Source organism: Sinocyclocheilus anshuiensis, unplaced genomic scaffold (assembly GCF_001515605.1).
Source record: "Sinocyclocheilus anshuiensis isolate Anshui unplaced genomic scaffold, SAMN03320099.WGS_v1.1 scaffold883, whole genome shotgun sequence".
NCBI lineage: Eukaryota > Metazoa > Chordata > Actinopteri > Cypriniformes > Cyprinidae > Sinocyclocheilus > Sinocyclocheilus anshuiensis.
In genome coordinates this window covers 1,295,925-1,315,306 of record NW_015547678.1, presented here as the reverse complement: position 1 = coordinate 1,315,306, position 19,382 = coordinate 1,295,925, and the positions used below count along the sequence as shown (strand labels likewise).

The 19,382-nt window shown below is 35.8% G+C and overlaps 2 protein-coding genes across 2 annotated transcripts; one reads left to right on the top strand and one right to left on the bottom strand.

The window, feature by feature from the left end:
- Positions 1 to 544: 544 nt before the first annotated feature.
- LOC107703076 (transcription factor HES-5-like) lies at positions 545 to 1,579 on the bottom strand. Its single transcript, XM_016505594.1, has 2 exons — positions 1,317 to 1,579; positions 545 to 1,217 (listed from the first exon to the last, which is right to left on the bottom strand). Exons 1-2 carry the CDS (start codon positions 1,374 to 1,376, stop codon positions 804 to 806), a joined length of 474 nt encoding a protein of 157 aa, XP_016361080.1. The 5' UTR covers positions 1,377 to 1,579; the 3' UTR covers positions 545 to 803.
- A 13,043-nt stretch (positions 1,580 to 14,622) lies between these two features.
- LOC107703074 (draxin-like) lies at positions 14,623 to 19,314 on the top strand. The gene is made up of 8 exons (XM_016505592.1): positions 14,623 to 14,667; positions 16,655 to 16,854; positions 17,009 to 17,275; positions 17,356 to 17,537; positions 17,876 to 17,990; positions 18,355 to 18,447; positions 19,028 to 19,117; positions 19,202 to 19,314. Exons 2-8 carry the CDS (start codon positions 16,656 to 16,658, stop codon positions 19,312 to 19,314), a joined length of 1,059 nt encoding a protein of 352 aa, XP_016361078.1. The 5' UTR covers positions 14,623 to 14,667; position 16,655.
- The last annotated feature ends 68 nt before the right edge of the window (positions 19,315 to 19,382 follow it).

Here is a 19,382-nt window from a genome sequence, read left to right as displayed (position 1 = left end):
TCACTTGTTTAAAACACAGTTACCTAAATAATCTTTATAAAAGAATTTGTTGGTCATATAGTTGATTATATAAAATCTACAACACCAACAATAAAATATTCCAAAAAAGAACAAGAGATTAATAAAAATCATAAGATCCATTGGATCTATTCAGAAACATGTTCATAGAATATCAATATTGCATCTCAGTGTGAGATATATAATTGCTAACATAGCAGATTCAGTTAGCTTGAAGCTTCATTTTGATCCAAATATAGGAATACAGACAATTGTTCTCTCATGAAAGAGGTAGATCTGAAATAACATGTTCTCTAATAACAGAGTTAATCGTGGTAGTTCACATTCACATAGAACGGCTTCTACCAGGGTCTCCAGAGGCCAGCATTCTCCTCTTTGCTGCTGCTCTGTGCGGCTGGTGAACTGATCTGAGGTGGCACTCGTGTGTTGTTCTCTGTGTAGGGCTGCGTGTGCAGGTCATCATCCTTTAGATGCTGAGAAAATAAACCCAATATGGGTGAAAGAGCTACAAGAGCTCAAACGTCTGAATAAGACTTTAACGTTTGTTTCAATCTTAATTTTCACGAATGTAGTAATCATTTTACACAGCAAATTATTCTGTACAGTCTGATCAAATATCACTGGTCATACAGTTTCAATGAAACACACTTTCTCTGAAAGCAGATTAAAGGTGCTGCATAAGCAGCAGAGGCGGAAAACAATTCCTACGTTAGAATTTCAGTCCATGCCAATCTCAGAGTGGCATTATGAATTCTGTCTGATAAATCATACGGGTGCTGGTGGCTCTACCAGGGTCTCCAGAGCGCCAGAGTTTGCTCTTTGCTGTTGCTCTGTGCGGCTGGTGAACTGATCTGAGGCGGCACTCGTGTGTTGTTCTCTGTGTAGGGCTGCATGTGCAGGAAGTGCTTCAGCAGTCTTCTGTGGGACTCCGTCTGCACTGGACACTGAGACAGGAGGTTGACGGCCTCCTGCACACATCTGGAGCGTCCGTCACGAGCTGCAGTAGAGCTGCAGGCCGAGGGATTCTGGGAGCGCTGCTGGCGTCTCAAGAAATCCAGCGTCATCTCCAGGATATCAGCTTTCTCCTGTCTGGAGTTGGGCTGTTGCTTTAGGAACTCTTGACCCAGAAGAGACTTGAGCTTCTCAATGCTGCTGTTGATTCGTTCTCTGCGGATCTTCTCCACTATCGGCTTTCTCAGCTGAGGAAACACCAAGAACATGCATTTAGAAACACTCATCCACATTTTTATATCTCAGAAGCATATATGATTCTGTGGAGTGAGATGTTGAATATTTACCTTGTTTGTGAGTGGAAGTTGTTCTCTGCTGGTGACTGATCCAGTGATTGTAGGTGCCATGGCTGTGTGTCTTGTGTTCAGTTCTCCATTAGGATCAGATGAGATCTGTGCTCAGCTCTCTCTCCTCTCCCTCTATTTATACTCCCAAATCTCCATATGAATGTGTGAGTCTGGAGTTTGCTGGAGGTTCTCACAGTCTGCAGCCAATGGGAGCGTTTGGGCCGCCACATGGCTGCTGAAGCCCTTATTGCTCCGACACAATGAGCGCATCTCTGGGGAGCAGGTGGAGGGTTGGAGAGTGTGTGAGAAAGTGCAGCTTGTTGCTCACCGTAAGGATTAATTGCTCAAAAAAGCACGTGCTGTTTATATGAAAGACCTACAATGAAAATAATGGTTCAAAATTTCTTCCATTTCTCCCTTCTTTCTAGAATAATTTATAGAAGTATTAAATATCATTATTAATAGTGATTTTAAAAAGTCAAATACAATCATAAGGACAATAAATGGGTGGTTTCAAATGCATTTTTCTGCCAATAAATAATCAACTACTAATCATCAACAAAATGATTATTACACTATGGCAAAAATATTCAGAAAATTATAGTTTTCACTCCATTTTATTGAATGAATCTATTTATTGATTTCTCACTTCTAAGTATGAATCTATGAGTCCAAACAAGCAAACAAATGCCCATCTCAGTTAGGGACAGTCATAAATACCCCAGTGAGGTTTCTATAGAGTCCCTTGACGACTTGCCTAATTGCCTGCAGCAAGGCACACTTCTATTCATCTCTGATGAACGGACAGACTGTGGGAAAGCTGTGGAAAGTGCAGTCCCAGTCCTGAACTACATCACCTTCAAGACTTCATTCTGAGAGAGGACATCTGAACTGTATCTGAAAGAGTAAACCTGTGGCACCGTACTCGAATCGAATTGCTGTCCTGTTTTTTTTTTCTTCCCAAAAAATCTTAAGTAAATCTTTTAATTAAAGACCAATTAACTGTCATGTTAGAAAATGGTTAACACTGTTGACTGATTAAACCAGGAGCTATTCAGCAAAACGTTATGCTTTTTGCAACAGGTATACTGAATTGATTCATCAGGTATTATAAGAGAATTATGGCATCGGAAACATGACTGGATATTTTCCACTTACCTGTAAACTTGAAAATGAAACATTTGTTTTTACAAAAATTAATTAAACATTAAAAATTACAATTCATTTACAAAAAAACTTTTGATTCTACACTACTAATAGGTCACTTATCAAATATGCAAATTGCCTGATGGCATTGATCAATTAAACAACAGATATAAAAGATATAATTTTAATATAATCTTTTTTTTTAAACGAAAAAGCAAAATATAAGCATTTTCACTAGTGGTCTCAGACATACACTTAATAAAAATGGCGCATACTCTTTTATTGGTTTCTCAGCATCAGATGAGACTTCAAAAGGAGTTTCCGCTTTCTCATAAACTTCCTCCCTGTAATACATCCCTCTCCACCTGCCTGTCAGAGACAAGCTCATTGTTCCCCTTACAATAAATGCCTCACTGAGCATGTGGCAGCCCTCTGCTCCTTTGAAACTTTCGAACACTCCCATTGGCTGCAGACTGTGAGAACCTCCAGCAAACTCCATACTACATTCAGGAAAATTAAGATTGAAACAAACGTTAAAGTCTTATTCAGACGTTTGAGCTCTTGTAGCTCTTTCACCCATATTGGGTTTATTCTTTCACTGCTTTCATTTACTGAAAGCTTTTTGTTATATTTCTGTTTGAAACAGATCTAATGCTTCTCTTATTATATGAGAAATATTTATTCATTTGAAGGAAAGATTTGATTGTGTTGAAAGCACAAATGATTGTTTTTAATGTTTGCATATGTTTACACGAATGAGACGTTTCCCCTGTAAAGGGCAGTTGTTTATCGTCACTGTTAGTGATTTCAATTTTATTCTTTGTATTCAAAGTCAAGTTCTTACCATCTTTGAAGGTGTCTTGCATCACACATTGCACTGGCTTAATACTTTTAAATGTCTGTGACATTGTAAATTTCTTCCCAGTTTAAGAGGATTACATAACATGAGTTCTTCGTGATTGTGAAAATATGTATTGACATATTGTCACTAATGTTACTGCTTTGTTACTTTAAGACACTTGAATGTCCTTCGAGGCACATGTTTATTGTCAGATTTGCTCACATATGAAGAGCAGCAATCATATTGCTTACGACAAATAAATTGTACAATCAAAGGTTTTGTTTGGTGTTATGTTTTATATATTCTTCATATTATTTAATAAAGTATGTCTGAATAGTATAGTCTCATCAAAAACTCTAACCCTCTAAGTATTAGTAACAGTATTCTTCAGGTTTAACATTTCAAGAATTGGGTTGAGAATCAGATACATTTTTAATTTTTTAAAATGTATTTTGTTTTTTAAAGATTAAAATAGCATAGGTCTAACTGGTGAACCTGACTTGATATTAGTTTCTAGCTCTCAGAAAATGTGCGTATTTACAGTAATTACTTGAGAAATAAATTCCTGCATATTTTTTCCATGCAGGTGCAACTCCTATAGTTCTCACAGTGAATGAATATTCATGTTAAAATACAGAGACTGCAAAATATAGAACATGGTCTATGTTACACAAAACTTTGTTTTTGTGTAATTAATAACCCAAAACCCATTACATATCAACCTACACTGATCAGGAGACAATAGAGGACTGTCTCTGATGGGGTAAAGCTGTACTGAGACTCCTTTCCCTGCAGTTTTCCCACACTCTGCCCATTCAGAGAACTCAGCAATAGTGTGTTTAAGAACAATTCAGCACATGGCCATAAGAACTTCAACAGAGACCCACGGGACAGATTCTTCTGAATCATTAGCATTCGTCTTAATTACTGAAATACATATTTAGAGTATTTGGAGATTACTCTTTTAAAGTTTAAGGCATTGTTATACACATAAAACAAAAAGATTGAAACAGATAAGGTTTTGTTATCCGAGTCTGAAACTGCTATTTTAAATTATGGTTATCCTATGTAAATTTTAGAGTCATGACTAATGAGAAATACTTTGTAATTCCTGCCATTTGCCTCATAGGTGCATAACTTAATGTTTACACTACACAGCAAAATCAACTCTGCTCAGAGTACATATTGTCTGAGCAGAGTTGATTTAACTCTGGGGATTTTGCTGTGTACCATTCAATAGTTTGCGGTCTGTCTTATGTTTACCAAAGCTGCAATAATTTCATCAAAAATACAGTAAAAGCAGTAATTGTCACAAATCAAGGCCGGAAACAACAGGTAAGTGCAAAACAAGATGGTTTATTGACAGGATTTGCAGAGGAATGGAATGGGTGAGGTAAATGCAGGTGAGTATCAACACAGTGAATGATTCAGGGGTTCTTATCGGAGTACTGATGGTTTGTATCTTTTGCAGGTTCGTTGGAGATCACGGATCAGTTTCCAAGGAGTTGTTGGAGGATCGCAGGAGAAACAGCAGGTAAGTCTTTCTAGGTGAGTTCAGCTGAGAGAGTCCAGAACAGTCCTTAGGAGTGAACGGTAGACCGGACGGTGAGTGACTGTGATGTGTGTGTACTTGTAGTGTGGCTTGATTGGTGACAGCAGGTGCGGGTGATCAGAGCTCAGGTGACTGTGATCTAGTGATTGTCCTGGATGGTGACTGAAGTGACTGTGACGAATCCCTGACATTAATATTGTAAAATATTTTTACATTTTTTTTCTATTTCAATGTAATTTAAAATGTATTCATGTGATGAAAAAGCTGAATTTTCAGTTTAAAAAACAAAACAAAAAAACATGTATTAGCCTATTATTATCAATGATTAAAACAGTTGTGCTGTTTAATATATTTGTAGAAATGTCATACATTTTTTCAGGATTCTTTGATAAATAGAATGATTAAAAGAACCTAATTTATTTGAAACAGAAATATTTTGTAACATTATAAATGTCTTTACTCTCACTTTTGACCAATTTAATGCATGTTTGTTAAATAAGAGTATTATTATTATTATTTATTTATTTTTTAATCTTGCTGAGCACAAGCATTTGATTGGTAGTGTATACCTGTGTCTTGCAACCTTTTTTTGTCTTATGTACCCCCAAAGTCCCATCAGATCAGAAAGTAATTCATAATAGTTTATTTTATTTTAGCATTATCATAAATATTATTAGAGTCGCCAGTATTATTTCAGAAAAAATTATTACTATAATTTTTATGTTTGAAATAAACTGAAAAAAAATATGAAATTAATTACAAGTTTTATTTTATTTTATTTATTTAAGTTTAAGTTTAAGTATTTATGTACCCCCGGAAACCTGCCTAACTACCCCCTGGGATCCACACACGCCTGCTTTATAGGAATCACTCATTTAGTTTGATAAGGGACATCTGAATTACACTGAAAAGATTCTCAACGGAATAGTTATTATTAAGCTACTTGCACATCCACCAGAAAAGAAACCGTATGATGAATCAATTGATTGTCCTCCTGTTGAATAAAAACTGAAATATGTTGTGTTGTGTTTTGGCGATGGGAATGTTCCACTATTAACGGCACGTGCTTTGTCAATAAATGACCCAAGTGTCACACAACAAATAAAGCTTTAAACGAAGGGTCTCCACTTTCTCACACACTCCATCCTTAACACCCACCCCTCCACCTGCTCCCCAGAGACGTGCTCATTGTTTCCTGAGCAGTAAGCATGTCATTTAACATGTGGCGGTTCTCTGTTCCTTGTGCCATTAGTCCTACTACATTCGTGAAAATTAAGATTGAAACAAACGTTAAAGTCTTATTCAGACATTTGAGCTCTTGTAGCTCTTTCACCCATATTGGGTTTATTCTTTCACTGCTTTCATTTACTGAAAGCTTTTGTTATATTTCTGTTGTTTGAAACCGATCTAATGCTTCTCTTATTATATGAGAAATATTTCTTCATTGTGTGTTGAAAGCACAAATGATTGTTTTTAATGTTTGCATGTGTTTACATGAATGAGACGTTTCCCCTGTAAAGGGCAGTTGTTTATCGTCACTGTTAGTGATTTAAAATTTGTCTTTTATAGGCAAAATCAAGTTTTTACCTTCTGTGAAGGTGTCTTCTGTGCATGACTTCATATTGAAGTAGAGAATAAAAATAAATTTGAATATATTTCCTGCCTATAATCACTTGTTGTCACTGAATTCCTTGTCCATGAGTTTAACTCATCACAGCACATTTGCACACTTTAAAGGTTATTCAAATCTATTATTCAAATCTACTATTTGGTTTAAACTTAATGGTGTGGTTCAAGATGCACATGTACTTAAAAAATATGCCTATAAATGACACATTTGTCAATTCACATTTATAAGCAAAATTATAGTGTCTGTAATCAGGTCTAGTTTGCAATTTATTCATGCCATATTTGACTACTGACCTTTTAGTACATTAACTGAAGTAATTCAATTTAATCACATTGAGCACTCAACATCCAGTATAGCTCAGACCTGAATTTCACCAAGCAGAGATAAAACATAATTACCTACAGTAAGCAAATGTGTGGTTTATTAGTGGATAAATAAAGATATATATGTGTAGAGGAGTTCATTTCTTGAGACGACAGCAGCCCAATCTCACTCCATTACACAGCAAATCTGGTTTCTTCAGATGTAAACAGGAGACAGTCAACAAGACTACAAGGCAAACCATACAATCATATCAAACTTATTATAAGCATTCTCAGAAAAAAAGAGGTACAAAAGCTGTCACTGGTGTGTTACCCTTACAAAAGGTACATCTTTGTAGCTTATTTGCTCACAAAGGGTGCATATTAGTAAATGCACATAGTACCTAAAGTGTACATATTATTACCTAAATGGTAGCACCCCACTGACAGCTTTCCTTTGAGTGTAGCTGTGATTTCATTTGACTTGACAGATGAAGAACTGACTGAAAATATTCAGATTATATTTTACGATAATCACTAGACTAAACAGCAATTAAAACATCTTTATAGTGTGCAAAAGTGCTGTGATTTATTTTGATTGATGAAGAAAACATACAGATTATATTCTTAAAATTTATTTTCATGTTGCACTTCAATATAAAGTAATACAAATGCAGAACACACCTTCAAAGATGGTAAGAACTTGACTTTGAATACAAATAATAAAATTGAAATCACTAACAGTGACGATAAACAACTGCCCTTTACAGGGGAAACGTCTCATTCGTGTAAACATATGCAAACATTAAAAACAATAATTTGTGCTTTCAACACACAATCAAATCTTTCCTTAAAATGAAGAAATATGTCTCATATAATAAGAGAAGCATTAGATCTGTTTCAAACAACAGAAATATAACAAAAAGCTTTCAGTAAATGAAAGCAGTCAATGCTGCTGTTGATTCGTTCTCTGCGGATCTTCTCCACTATCGGCTTTCTCAGCTGAGGAAACACCAAGAACATGCATTTAGAAACACTCATCCACATTTTTATATCTCAGAAGCATATATGATTCTGTGGAGTGAGATGTTGAATATTTACCTTGTTTGTGAGTGGAAGTTGTTCTCTGCTGGTGACTGACCCAGTGATTGTAGGTGCCATGGCTGTGTGTCTTGTGTTCAGTTCTCCGTTAGGATCAGATGAGATCTGTGCTCAGCTCTCTCTCCTCTCCCTCTATTTATACTCCCAAATCTCCATATGAATGTGTGAGTCTGGAGTTTGCTGGAGGTTCTCACAGTCTGCAGCCAATGGGAGCGTTTGGGCCGCCACATGGCTGCTGAAGCCCTTATTGCTCCGACACAATGAGCGCATCTCTGGGGAGCAGGTGGAGGGGCGTTTAAGAGGGATGAAGACTGATTCAGCTAGTGGCCCGTGAATGTGGGAAATTTGTGACCTCGTAAAGTGATCTAAGTGACTGCAAGTCGCTTCGGTCTTTAAAGCACAGTTTATTGTGTTCTTCAAACAAGGCACAAAATTGTCCTGTTGTCTCTTGGGAGTTAGACATGAGCCTCAAGGTATATACAGTATATGTTTTGCAAATTATTCAAAGGAAAGGATTTGTGCCATATATACAGTATATTTATTTATTTTAGTTATTTATTTATCATTCTAGGTATGATTATGACATGTTTCACATAAAAGCAACAAATAAATATAACAATGAATATAAAAAAATATACTTTATATTTAAAATGTATTTGTTTGTTTGTTTTCATTTTAATAATTTTTTTTATTTTGTGTTTTTCAAGCTTATGCCATGGCAAACTAAAGTACAATATCTGAAGTGTGTACAGGCTCTTTTCCTCTTAGCTTTATGAGGTCTGGGCAGCACACTTCTCTCTTGGCACACTCTCCCCACACATACTTAAGACACTTCCAGCTGTCTGGCCTGCTGTCTGCTGGCTCTCGGTCATACTCTCGGTCACACGCTCCACTCAGTGAGAACCTTGGAGCGCTTGTGCGGCACGGCTTCCCACACTTATTCACTGACACTGATCCCACTGATAAAAGAAGTGTGGCCCATTACACAATGTCAGAGTGACCCTGCCTCCCACTTCCCAGCACTCACTGTTCTCACAGCACCTCCCAGGCAGCCAGGCTCGCCATCTGGAGGCATCATTCAATTACCTCCCTTAAACAACAGCGTCCCAGCCCTAGAGTGTACAACATAGGCTATATCAGATAACATCATCTGCTCATTCTAACAGTTTTTTTTTTTTTGACAGAATTGTCATAATGCAGCAATTAATCTTAGATTCAATGATAAAATTTTGTCATGGTTTTATGCATTTATTAAAATGTGAAAGCAGAATAACCCATCATTGCATACTTATTAAATATTTATATAATAAATATGTATATTAAACAATTATAAATAAATAAATGTTTAATGTAATAAATTCTAATAAAAATGTATTGAAAATAAATAAATAAATAAATGTTTAATGTAATACATTCAAGTAAAATGTATTGAAAATAAATAAAATAAATACAAATTGATTGATGTTGAATGTCTACACATGATCATCTTTATCATTACCTTCTATGAGTTTTGCTTGTTTTGGAGCTATGAGCAAAATAATCCACCACTGTATATTTAATAAATAGTAATATAAGTAAGTATGTACAGTATTCAACATTTGAAGTGGATCACACCTTTCATCAAAGTTGTCCTAAAACCTAAAACCAAACTGTGTTGTTGTCTTAGGACAACTTTGATGAACTTTTTTGACCAACTTCAAATGCTGACCACTGTATAATAAATAATTAATAAATAAAATAGGAATAAATAAAAATAAATGATAAAAAAATATTGCTATCAACTTTTATGTTGAGTTTCACTTGTTTTAGAGCTATGAACAAAATAAACCAGCATTGTATATAAAATGAATGAATGAACAAATGAATATAACTAACTAAATTAATTAATTAATTATTTGATGTTAACTGTCTAACCATTTAATCGCTTTTCTATCAACTTTTAGGCTGAGTTTTGCTTTCTTGTAGTATTTCTGGACAGATGTTTAAGTGCACATTCCCACACATATTATTGGCTGACAGCATGAATGAGGTCATTGCTAATTCACATGCTCACTGCTGCTCTTTTAGCAATGTCTCAGTCCTTGACTGACAGACAAAATAAAACCCACCTGCTCATTTGGTTTTTAGGGCCTTGGCATTAATTATTTAAACAATCCTCTCTTACACTATTGTCATACTGCAGTTTCCTGATTGGTTAAAAAATGTGAGAACTTACATCTCATTAAATTCAGTGAGGCTGCATATAAATTCAACCCAAGGGGAAGAGAAAAGTCAATGCATATCACTTCTCGACACGGCACACTGAGGAACGACCCAGTCCTTCACCATGAGAGATCTGCAGAAAACGTAAGTTAACAAACAGGCATGCAATGAAGTTATTGTTGCAGTTATCTTCAAGCTTCTGAATTGAATGTAACTCATGTAAATGTTTTCTTGTCTCTTAGGTGTAAAATTATGAGTCTGGAGAGGAAATGCTCAGATGGTGTGGAGCAGATTATGGGTGTTCTGGAGCAGCGGCTGCACAATGGTGTCTCTCCCACTGACCTTTGGGGGAAAACAGTCTCTTTCTTCACCCCAAAGAAGACCTTGCTCTTCCACAATGGATACTCCAAGTATTCGAGGGAGACACTTCGCTTATTCTCAGACTCAGCAGAAGATGTGGCTCCTCTGTGTTTTCAGTGACAAGAAGCAGTGCCATGGAAGAGAAGGAAATGCATTTGCCAAATCTTGGTCTGTTGAAAGAAGTGATGAACTGAACTCACCCTGTGTACTTAAAATGGAGGCGTTATTCTCCTATCCTTTTTTTCCAGCAGCATATTAATGAAGAAAAGTCTTTTGTAAAGACTAAATGGAAAAATGAATGGAAATGAATGTTGCCCTGATGGGATTTTTTTATTGGTCCAGAAACGGATCTTATGTTGGGATTTGTTGTAATATCAACAATTGTAGGTAATTGCTGTGATGCAATATGCAAAGAAAAAACGGTAACACTTTATTTTAAGGTGTTCTTGTTACACATGTTGCATGTACTTACTATTATAATAACAATTAATTATGCGTGAAAGTAACCCTAAGCCAAACACTAAGTACATGTAGTCAATTAATATTACTCAGTACTTAAATGTATAATTACACTGTAACAAGGACACCTTAAAATAAACATTAACATCAACGTTAAGCATATGTTGAATTATAAACTTAAAATTAAAACTATATTCCTTAATAAAAAGGAATGTCTTGTATGCTGTTTATGCAAGAGATTATGTTAGTCTTGATTACTTCAGAATATTCAAATTTCATGTTTGACTGAAAATAAAAATCTTTTTTTTTTAAATCCATTTCATGTGTATTATTTGCATCCTTTTCAGCTTTACTAAATAGTATATTATTCATGTTTAGTTGTTGTCAAGCCGTGCTGTGTGAATTCAGTAACAAAGTGGCAAAACTAGACTAGTACAAATTAATTAACGCCATTAGAAGGTATTGAATTCATAAAATCATTGCATTAAATGTTGCAGGGATTAGAAATTCATATCTTCTTTAGTATTTTTGTGTTTTCCTATAAAAATAACTAAATCAATCTTTAAGATCAAGATTCATTTACTTGAGATGCAAAGTAAAAAAGAAAATGAAATGAGTTTATGCTTAAAACAAGAACAAATATCTGTCAATGGGTTTTCCCCTTTGAATTAAATCTTACATTTTAATGAAGATTTTTCTGAGCCCAGTGGCAGATATTTGTTCTTGGTTTAATCTCTCTCTCTCTTAAATCAATTTCACAGAAAACAAGACTTCTTATCTCATGTCATTTAACACACAGTGTAATCAAACGTTACAGTAAAAGTTACTTCCATGTTCTAGTCAGTGGTTGGGAGCTGAGATATCTTAAGTCTTAAACATTTTTTTTGTGTGTGTAAAATGAATTGAAACATAATATAGATCCACTGGAAGTTGTAGGCTATTTTCAAACTTGGATATGTTGCTAATACACATTGTATGCTCCTTAGACTTTTACATTTAGAGATCATAAATGTGTTATGTTATACTGGCGTATTGTGTTCCTTTAAAATTATTCCTTAAAATGTCTTTACTTGGTTTTAAAAATGTTTTTTTTTAAGTGTTAAATTTACCTTTATTAAATCTGCAGAAACCCAAAATAGTAGTACACAAGCTGTTCTGTACTGCCACCTTGCGGCCCCCAAGAGTTACTACAGTGACATTCGTTTGGGATTTGTGTTATATTAGTTAAATGTTACTTCACAAAACACTTCATTATTATAGACAGCAAGGGCATTTAATATATTTAAGGAAACTTCCCACATATATGACTGTTTTAGTTGCCTTGAAATAAATGTCATCCTAACCTAAATCCTCAGTTTGATGTTCTTTGCGATTTACACTGGGCGAAGCTCAACAGATCACTGTGTTCCAGAGTGTGTCGAGCCTAAATTGGTACATCTCAGCGGTGTGTGATGCACTTACATTAAAAAACAGGAGCAGGAGGGGGCGGTTGATTTATTGCCTCCAGCTGAGGGGCAGTGCACGTGCGTTCCCCTGGAGATGTGAGCAACTAATTTAACTGCTGTTCCACTGGACCCCAAAACCTCCACCTCCACATTACTACTGTCATCCACCAATCACTCTCTGGGCTTCTGGCCTGGTTTCTTTATATGATCAAACCCCTGGGAGATGTACTGGGAATGAACCCCTCCCAGTTTGATCACACTTACAAGAATGCATTGGGTCAGAACAGAACAGCAGTAATGTAGTTCAGTGCATGGCTGCACAGTGACATTATTTGTCAGTGTCGTGCGGTGTCACAGAATTAACCTGTACAGAAAATAAAACATTTTCGTGGCCAAGACAATGCATTTTTAAATTTCACAGATCAGTACGCTAAGTTTAGATGTTAGACGTAAGACTGTCCATATTACACACTTTCCGCGTTACTATAATTAATTGCTAGCTATATAGGTCCTGCTAATTACAATTAATTATTAGGCGTACACTGCTTTCTGTAATGCCTGATCGTAATTAGTCTGTTGCGGTACTGAACCTTTTACAGTTTTGTCTTATGGCAGCAGCTAAATTAGATATTTCCACACACCCGCGCTACTTTAATGTATTTTGTATTACTCCGCGGTCTCGCTCTTGTCACATATGCTAGCAATAATGAAACGTAAAATAGCGCCATCTCGCGACTTAAATTAATTGATATAAATGGCCCTGAAGATGCACAGTAGGCTGTTCATTTTAATACATGGATTGTAAACATAGAACGAAATCAACAACGAAAATAATTAAACTAGTAAATTAGATACAAAGGGCTGGAAGAAAAAGGAAAAATAGGATTAATATTGGACTGAATCACAGATTAATAATAATAGGCTATACATTTTATTTTAATATGTTCGCTTTTGATATTGTTGATTATCTCTTAGCAGAAGTTTCATACTAATCTACAAGTAAAATAATAACGATATGATATAAAATATGAATTTAACTCAAATAAATGTTTGTAGCTATAGCTTAGCCTAATTGACTATATGCTTTAAATATAGGCTATGAAAACTGTTACTAAATTTTGAATGATAACTGATTAAAGATATTGATAACAGCCAGTGTTGGGGAAAGTTACTTTTAAAAGTAATGCATTACAATATTGCGTTACTCCATAAAAAAGTAACTAATTACGTTACTTAGTTACTTTTTTATGGAAAGTAATGCGTTACGTTACATTTTAAATCTGGACAGGGCTTGCTTGTTTGTTTTTAAAATAAAAAAGTTCTATTTTTGGCAAATATAAAAGCCTTTTCACACCAGAAGTGAAATGAATAAGCCTCAGGCTGAAGGGAAAGTAAATTTACGTCCGTACAGTAGAATGCAGAACAAGAAATTTTAACACACTTAAGACACACAAATGTGGTAATTTTTGCTTATTAGTATGGTTGAACTGGATCATCGAAGGTCAGAAGCAAAGACATTGGTTAATAGAATGGGATTAAATACATAAAGGATATTTGTGTTGTTTAACATTTAATTATTGCAGGTTTGCGTCATATTCTGAGTTGCATTATTTTTATTCATTTTGAGGAATACCGAATCTGTGTGTTTTTTGTGAGTGAGATGAATTAATGCATATTCATATTTATTTTGAACTACAGTAACATCTTCTGATTTCTCTCAACATGGGGACAGGAGAGCTGTCAATCAATAAATGGAAAAAAAAAGTAACTTGTGTTACTTATTTGAAAAAGTAACTCAAATATTCTGTTGTAAATTAAAAAGTAATGCGTTACTATACTAGTTACTTGAAAAAAGTAATCTGATTACGTAACTTGCGTTACTTGTAATATATTACCCCCAACACTGATAACAGCATTGCAAACACACTTATAGGCCTATTTCATAAAATCACACAATTAGTTCCTTAATATATAGCCACATTTAATATAATATATTTAATATATAGCCTTAATATATAGCCACATATAACACATTTCACTGAGTAACAGTATTAAACATTCGCCAACACATTTCCTAAAACCTAAACCGTTAAAAACTGTCACACCTAGACCATTGGTTGAGACAGTGTGATGAGATGAGAGCGCTTCTTTTGTTCAGGTATTTAGGTTAGGCGACGCCCGCGACTCGCAGTCTTCAGTGAGAGCTCGAGACTCTTTCCTCTACAGCTCACACACACACACACACACACACACACGCGCGCTCATTGTGGACTGACTGCAACCAGAGAGAACGGATCACACACCGGAGAACAGGTGAACACTTTCCTCATTCTTTTCTCTAGAATGCTTGTTATTGTTCTTTAGTAAATATTGAGCTGTTTTATGAGGCATAGGTAAACAGTGCAGCTGTATTAAAACTATTATCAGTAGGTGTTAATTCAGAATTATAGATGCATTAAGTATGTCATTATGTTAACGGTATTACCTCAGAAATTGTTGAAATGTATAATTATATGATATGCATATTACATTTGCTTCTAAAGTGAATAGTTTTGCGATACTCGTAAGTAGGAAAAGTGGAGTCTCTGTATAAGGAAGAACAAGCCCAGATTCCCCAATGAATTAATCATGTCACTGTTTACACAGACTAATGAGAGAAAGGGGTGAAGCTTTGATATTTTTAGGCTCCTGAGCAGCATTGGCGTGCACAGCATGGGATCCTGAAATTAATAAAGATAATATGAACACGTGATCAGCGGCAAATGCAGAATTGGAATAATTAAATGCATAGGAAACAGAGAGACACGTATTATCTGTTTCATTTTCTGGTAACTTATGCCGTGCTTCAAAGAGAAATGTGTTATTACAACAAATTTCAAATGATTGCATTTTCTTTTTATTGTATTTTGATTAGCCTATATGTGAACAAATGTTTAAAAGATACTTTCCTGAAGTTTTATCAGTGTTTTAGTGCCTTCTGCAATTTGTAGTGTTCTCAAAAAACTGTGGTGACATACAGCATATGATGACTTTACACCAACATCTGAAAAAGTTCAACTAAACTGAATCATTTTCCTGTAAATCTTTCAACATCCTCAGGCTTCATCTATAGCATCCAAATCATAAGCTCTCGGTTAAATCTCCAAGATTTGCCATTCATATATGTAAATGCAGCAGCATTTGGGAAATGTTGGATTTGTCACAACTCTAGTCTGTCAGTACATGAAAGCTAAATTCGCTTGTTTAATTAGTCACACTCATCTGCTTTATCCCATTTTCTGAGGATAAAAATCCCTTGGCTTGGATCTGTTCTCTTCATCCTCATCTCTAAGATGCTTAGAAAAATTACAGTTAGAGCGAATGCGCTTACATGTCTGTTTGAATATTATATTGTAATAAGTCAGATAGGGAATATAACGCTTCTAAACTCCCCCAGACACCATTGCTTATGAAGAATCTTTGCACAACATATATTCAGTGTTGTCCACTGGTGTCAAGATCAAAGACCCAATGTAGAGCCTGGCGCGACTCCCAAAGCACTGCAAATGTTCACAAAAAGAAGAGCAACATAACATCAAATGGTCTGTCAAGCTGTTTTGCTTTGGTTTATTTCAAGACATTCTTTTTCCTTTTCGGTGTGCGTTGAGTCCTATACAAGCTTGTGGTGAGACCAGGTGGTTTTTTGAAGATCTGATGTTGTGTGAATAGAGGGAATTTTCTGCCCATCTGCATTTAGCTGTCTCAAAGCCAGTAACTCAGTCTAAATGAATTTATTTTTTGTACTGTGACACATTGCTTAAAATAAGAACAGATTTTTGGAGACTGGCATTATATTACAGTCTCCTAGTTCACTGCATTTTATCAGGCCATCATCATATTAATCTGTATATATTATAAAATAATTTATTTCTGTGAAGGCAAAAGCTGAATTCTCAGCAGCCATTACTCCAGGCTTCAGTGTTACATGATCATTCAGAAATCATTTTAAAATGCTGATTTGGTGCTCAAAAAACATGTCGTGTTTTTATCAGTTTTGACTCTTGTGCTTCTTAATTTTTTTCAGGATTCTTTGATGAATAGAAAGTTCAAAAGAACACATTTATTTGACATAGACATAAATAACATTATAAATGTCTTTACTGTCACTTTTAATCAGTCCAATAATGCATCCTTGTTAAATAAAAGAAAGAATTCATAAAAAAAAAAAAAATCCTACTCACCCAAAAGTTTTGAATGATAGTATATAGTGATTCATTATTGTTTAATGCTGTATTATTTGTTTAATCTTTTCGACTCCTAGAATGGTGGCTTTATTTTGGTATTTCGGCTCGTTTCTCCTCCTTGACTTGGTGACCATGACACTGAGCACCGAAACGGGCCACAATTCAGCCATGGAAGTCTTCAGAGACAATGTCATTATCCCGCCCAGGCCAGAGGCATCCATACATCAACACAGTCATCACAGGAAGCACAGAGATCACAAGGAGAGGATGACATCAGGCCAGCTCAGAGAGAGGCCCCACATTACTGTGGTCCATGGAAGTCTTCAGAGACAATGTCATTATCCCGCCCAGGCCAGAGGCATCCATACATCAACACAGTCATCACAGGAAGCACAGAGATCACAGAGATCACAAGGAGAGGATGACAGCAGGCCAGCTCAGAGAGAGGCCCCACATTACTGTGGTCCACACCCAAAATGAAGGGCCAGACCTGGAGGGCCTCAGTCCCGTCCGCTTAGAGATGGAGCCAGATAAAAGACGGATAATCACTCCGAAAAAGAGAACCTCCATGGGGTTTGATTCTTTAATTCCAGAGCAAATGAATATTTCTCCTGGTGCTGAGACTCCAGAGAAGGCAATGAGACGTCCCACTGGTCGCAATATGTTTGGAGGGCACATCGTTAGGACTCATGATGCAGGTAAAAAGGAATGCTCAAAGTAACTTTCCAAAGTAAAACTGCCATTTCTTAATGATCTACTTGGCATTTTCTTTGCATAGAGTCTTTGGCATTAGGGAAGAAACGGAGGGTTTCTTTTGATCAAAGGCTCAATAAATACTCCTTTGGGAGTCCCACAGAGCCAGTGTTCCCTGCAGCCACCGTTGGCTCCTTCATATTGCCCGTAACTGCAGCAGTCGGTGGGGAGCCCGCCACAAAGCCACCCCCCTCCAGAAAACTACAGGTAACCATCATCTAGCTCTTCAGTTTTTTTTTAATCACACTGATTAAAAAATATCTCAGCTTCTCTTCTCATCTATCAGTGTCTAGAAACAGGCTTAATAAAATTGAATCCCAGTGACCTACATTATGAGGGATAATAGGTTCATGCCATCAATTAAATCCACACATGAAACAATTTCTTGTTTATTGGCTCAAAAGGTATTAACACATACCACCATAATTTGTTTCATCGAACCTCAGAGGATTAGCAATTGAAGTGATTTACGGTCACATGAAAAAGTGTAATTTCAACACTTCATATAGGGACATGAATACTGAATATGTTGTTTTGTACCTCAGGTCAGAAGTTATTCAGGTGGAGATGTGACGCCCACTTTCAACATGGCATTCTTTGACTGGACTGATTATGAAGATATGAGGCCTCCACACAAAAAGCAATTTTCTAAGAAGCGAGGTAGATCAATATTTCAGACATATTGTTTCTGCTTTTAATGTTGGGAGTTTCAGTTTTTAAGTGTTCTTGTTTTGAAGTGGTGACTTGAGATAATTTGTGCATGTTGTTTTGCAATATATGCTACACCGTTCATCAGAATAATGTGTATTGCTTTACATGTGGGACCACAGGAATGAACCATTTAGGACTATTAGGCAAATATTTCCACATACCTCATTAGTCCCTGCATGGAAAATGCCAAATGTTTTTAATATTAAAAAATGAAATGGAGTAATTGTTATTAAGATGTTTTAACTTCTGGTGTCTGTTGTGAGGTGTTGGTGAATTACTATACCCATAACACAATTGCTCTATTTCTATCCAGGTTCAGACAAGCAGGCCACAAAAAGCCCCAGCACTGAACTTGTGACACTTACATCAGATAAGAGCTGCAAACATCACCTAGATTGTCTGCCAGGTGACTTTTCCCACATGCTTTAATACAATGTGCCCCTTATACTATATTGTATCTGTTCTCTTTGTAATTTCAGTAAATTATAATGTAATATATTACCACTCAGAATTTTAATAATACTTTTATTCAGCAAGAACGTATTAAACTGATCAAAAGTGACAGTAAAGACATTTATAATGATGCAAAAGATTTCTATTTCAAATAAATGCTGTTCCCTTTAACTTCCTATTAATCAAATAATGTTTCTTGAGCACCAGTTCATCACATTAGAATGATCTCCGAAGGATCATGTGACACTGAAGACCGCAGTAATGATGCTGAAAATTCAGCCTTGTCCACAGGAATATATTACCCTTTAAAATATATTCAAATAGAAATTGTAATAATATTTCACAATATTACTGTTTTTATTGTATTTTTGATCAAATAAATTCAGCCTTGGTGAGCGTAAGAGACTTCTTTCAAAAACATTACAAATATTACCGAACCCAAACATTTTGAAAAGTAGTATAATTCAATGTAATTTGATTGGGTCAAATAAACGCTGACACCATTTTTACCTCTTTTTCATTAACTTTCTCAGGGTCTTGCTGCAACCTCAGGACACATGTATGTGAGCTTCACAACCGCGGCTTCAACAACAAGTGCTATGATAGCTGCATGTGTGAGGAAGGTGAGCAAGTGTTTTGGGACTGATTGTTACTCATGCTGACAAAGAAGAAACCATATTTAAAATGTTCCTTCCCTGTTTTTACAGGGCTTCGGTGCTATGCTAAATTACACAGGCATTACCGCATCACACGCAAAAAGGGACAGTGTGTTGATCCTGAGGGTATAAGCTTAAACCGTGGCATGTTCATTATGGTTTAAACGAGGCAGGAGAATTTGTCATATTTTCCTTTCCAAATGCATGTGATTATATTTCCACTGTGTTGGAA

Excerpts from the sequence above, each read along its gene's own strand:
- LOC107703074 (XM_016505592.1), top strand. The coding sequence starts at position 16,656 with ATGGTGGCTTTATTTTGGTATTTCGGCTCGTTTCTCCTCCTTGACTTG. Across the intron at positions 17,538-17,875 it reads CCCCCTCCAGAAAACTACAG|GTCAGAAGTTATTCAGGTGG; the intron begins GTAACCATCATC and ends TTTGTACCTCAG. Across the intron at positions 18,448-19,027 it reads TCACCTAGATTGTCTGCCAG|GGTCTTGCTGCAACCTCAGG; the intron begins GTGACTTTTCCC and ends TAACTTTCTCAG.
- LOC107703076 (XM_016505594.1), bottom strand. The coding sequence starts at position 1,376 with ATGGCACCTACAATCACTGGATCAGTCACCAGCAGAGAACAACTTCCA. Across the intron at positions 1,218-1,316 it reads AACTTCCACTCACAAACAAG|CTGAGAAAGCCGATAGTGGA; the intron begins GTAAATATTCAA and ends GTGTTTCCTCAG.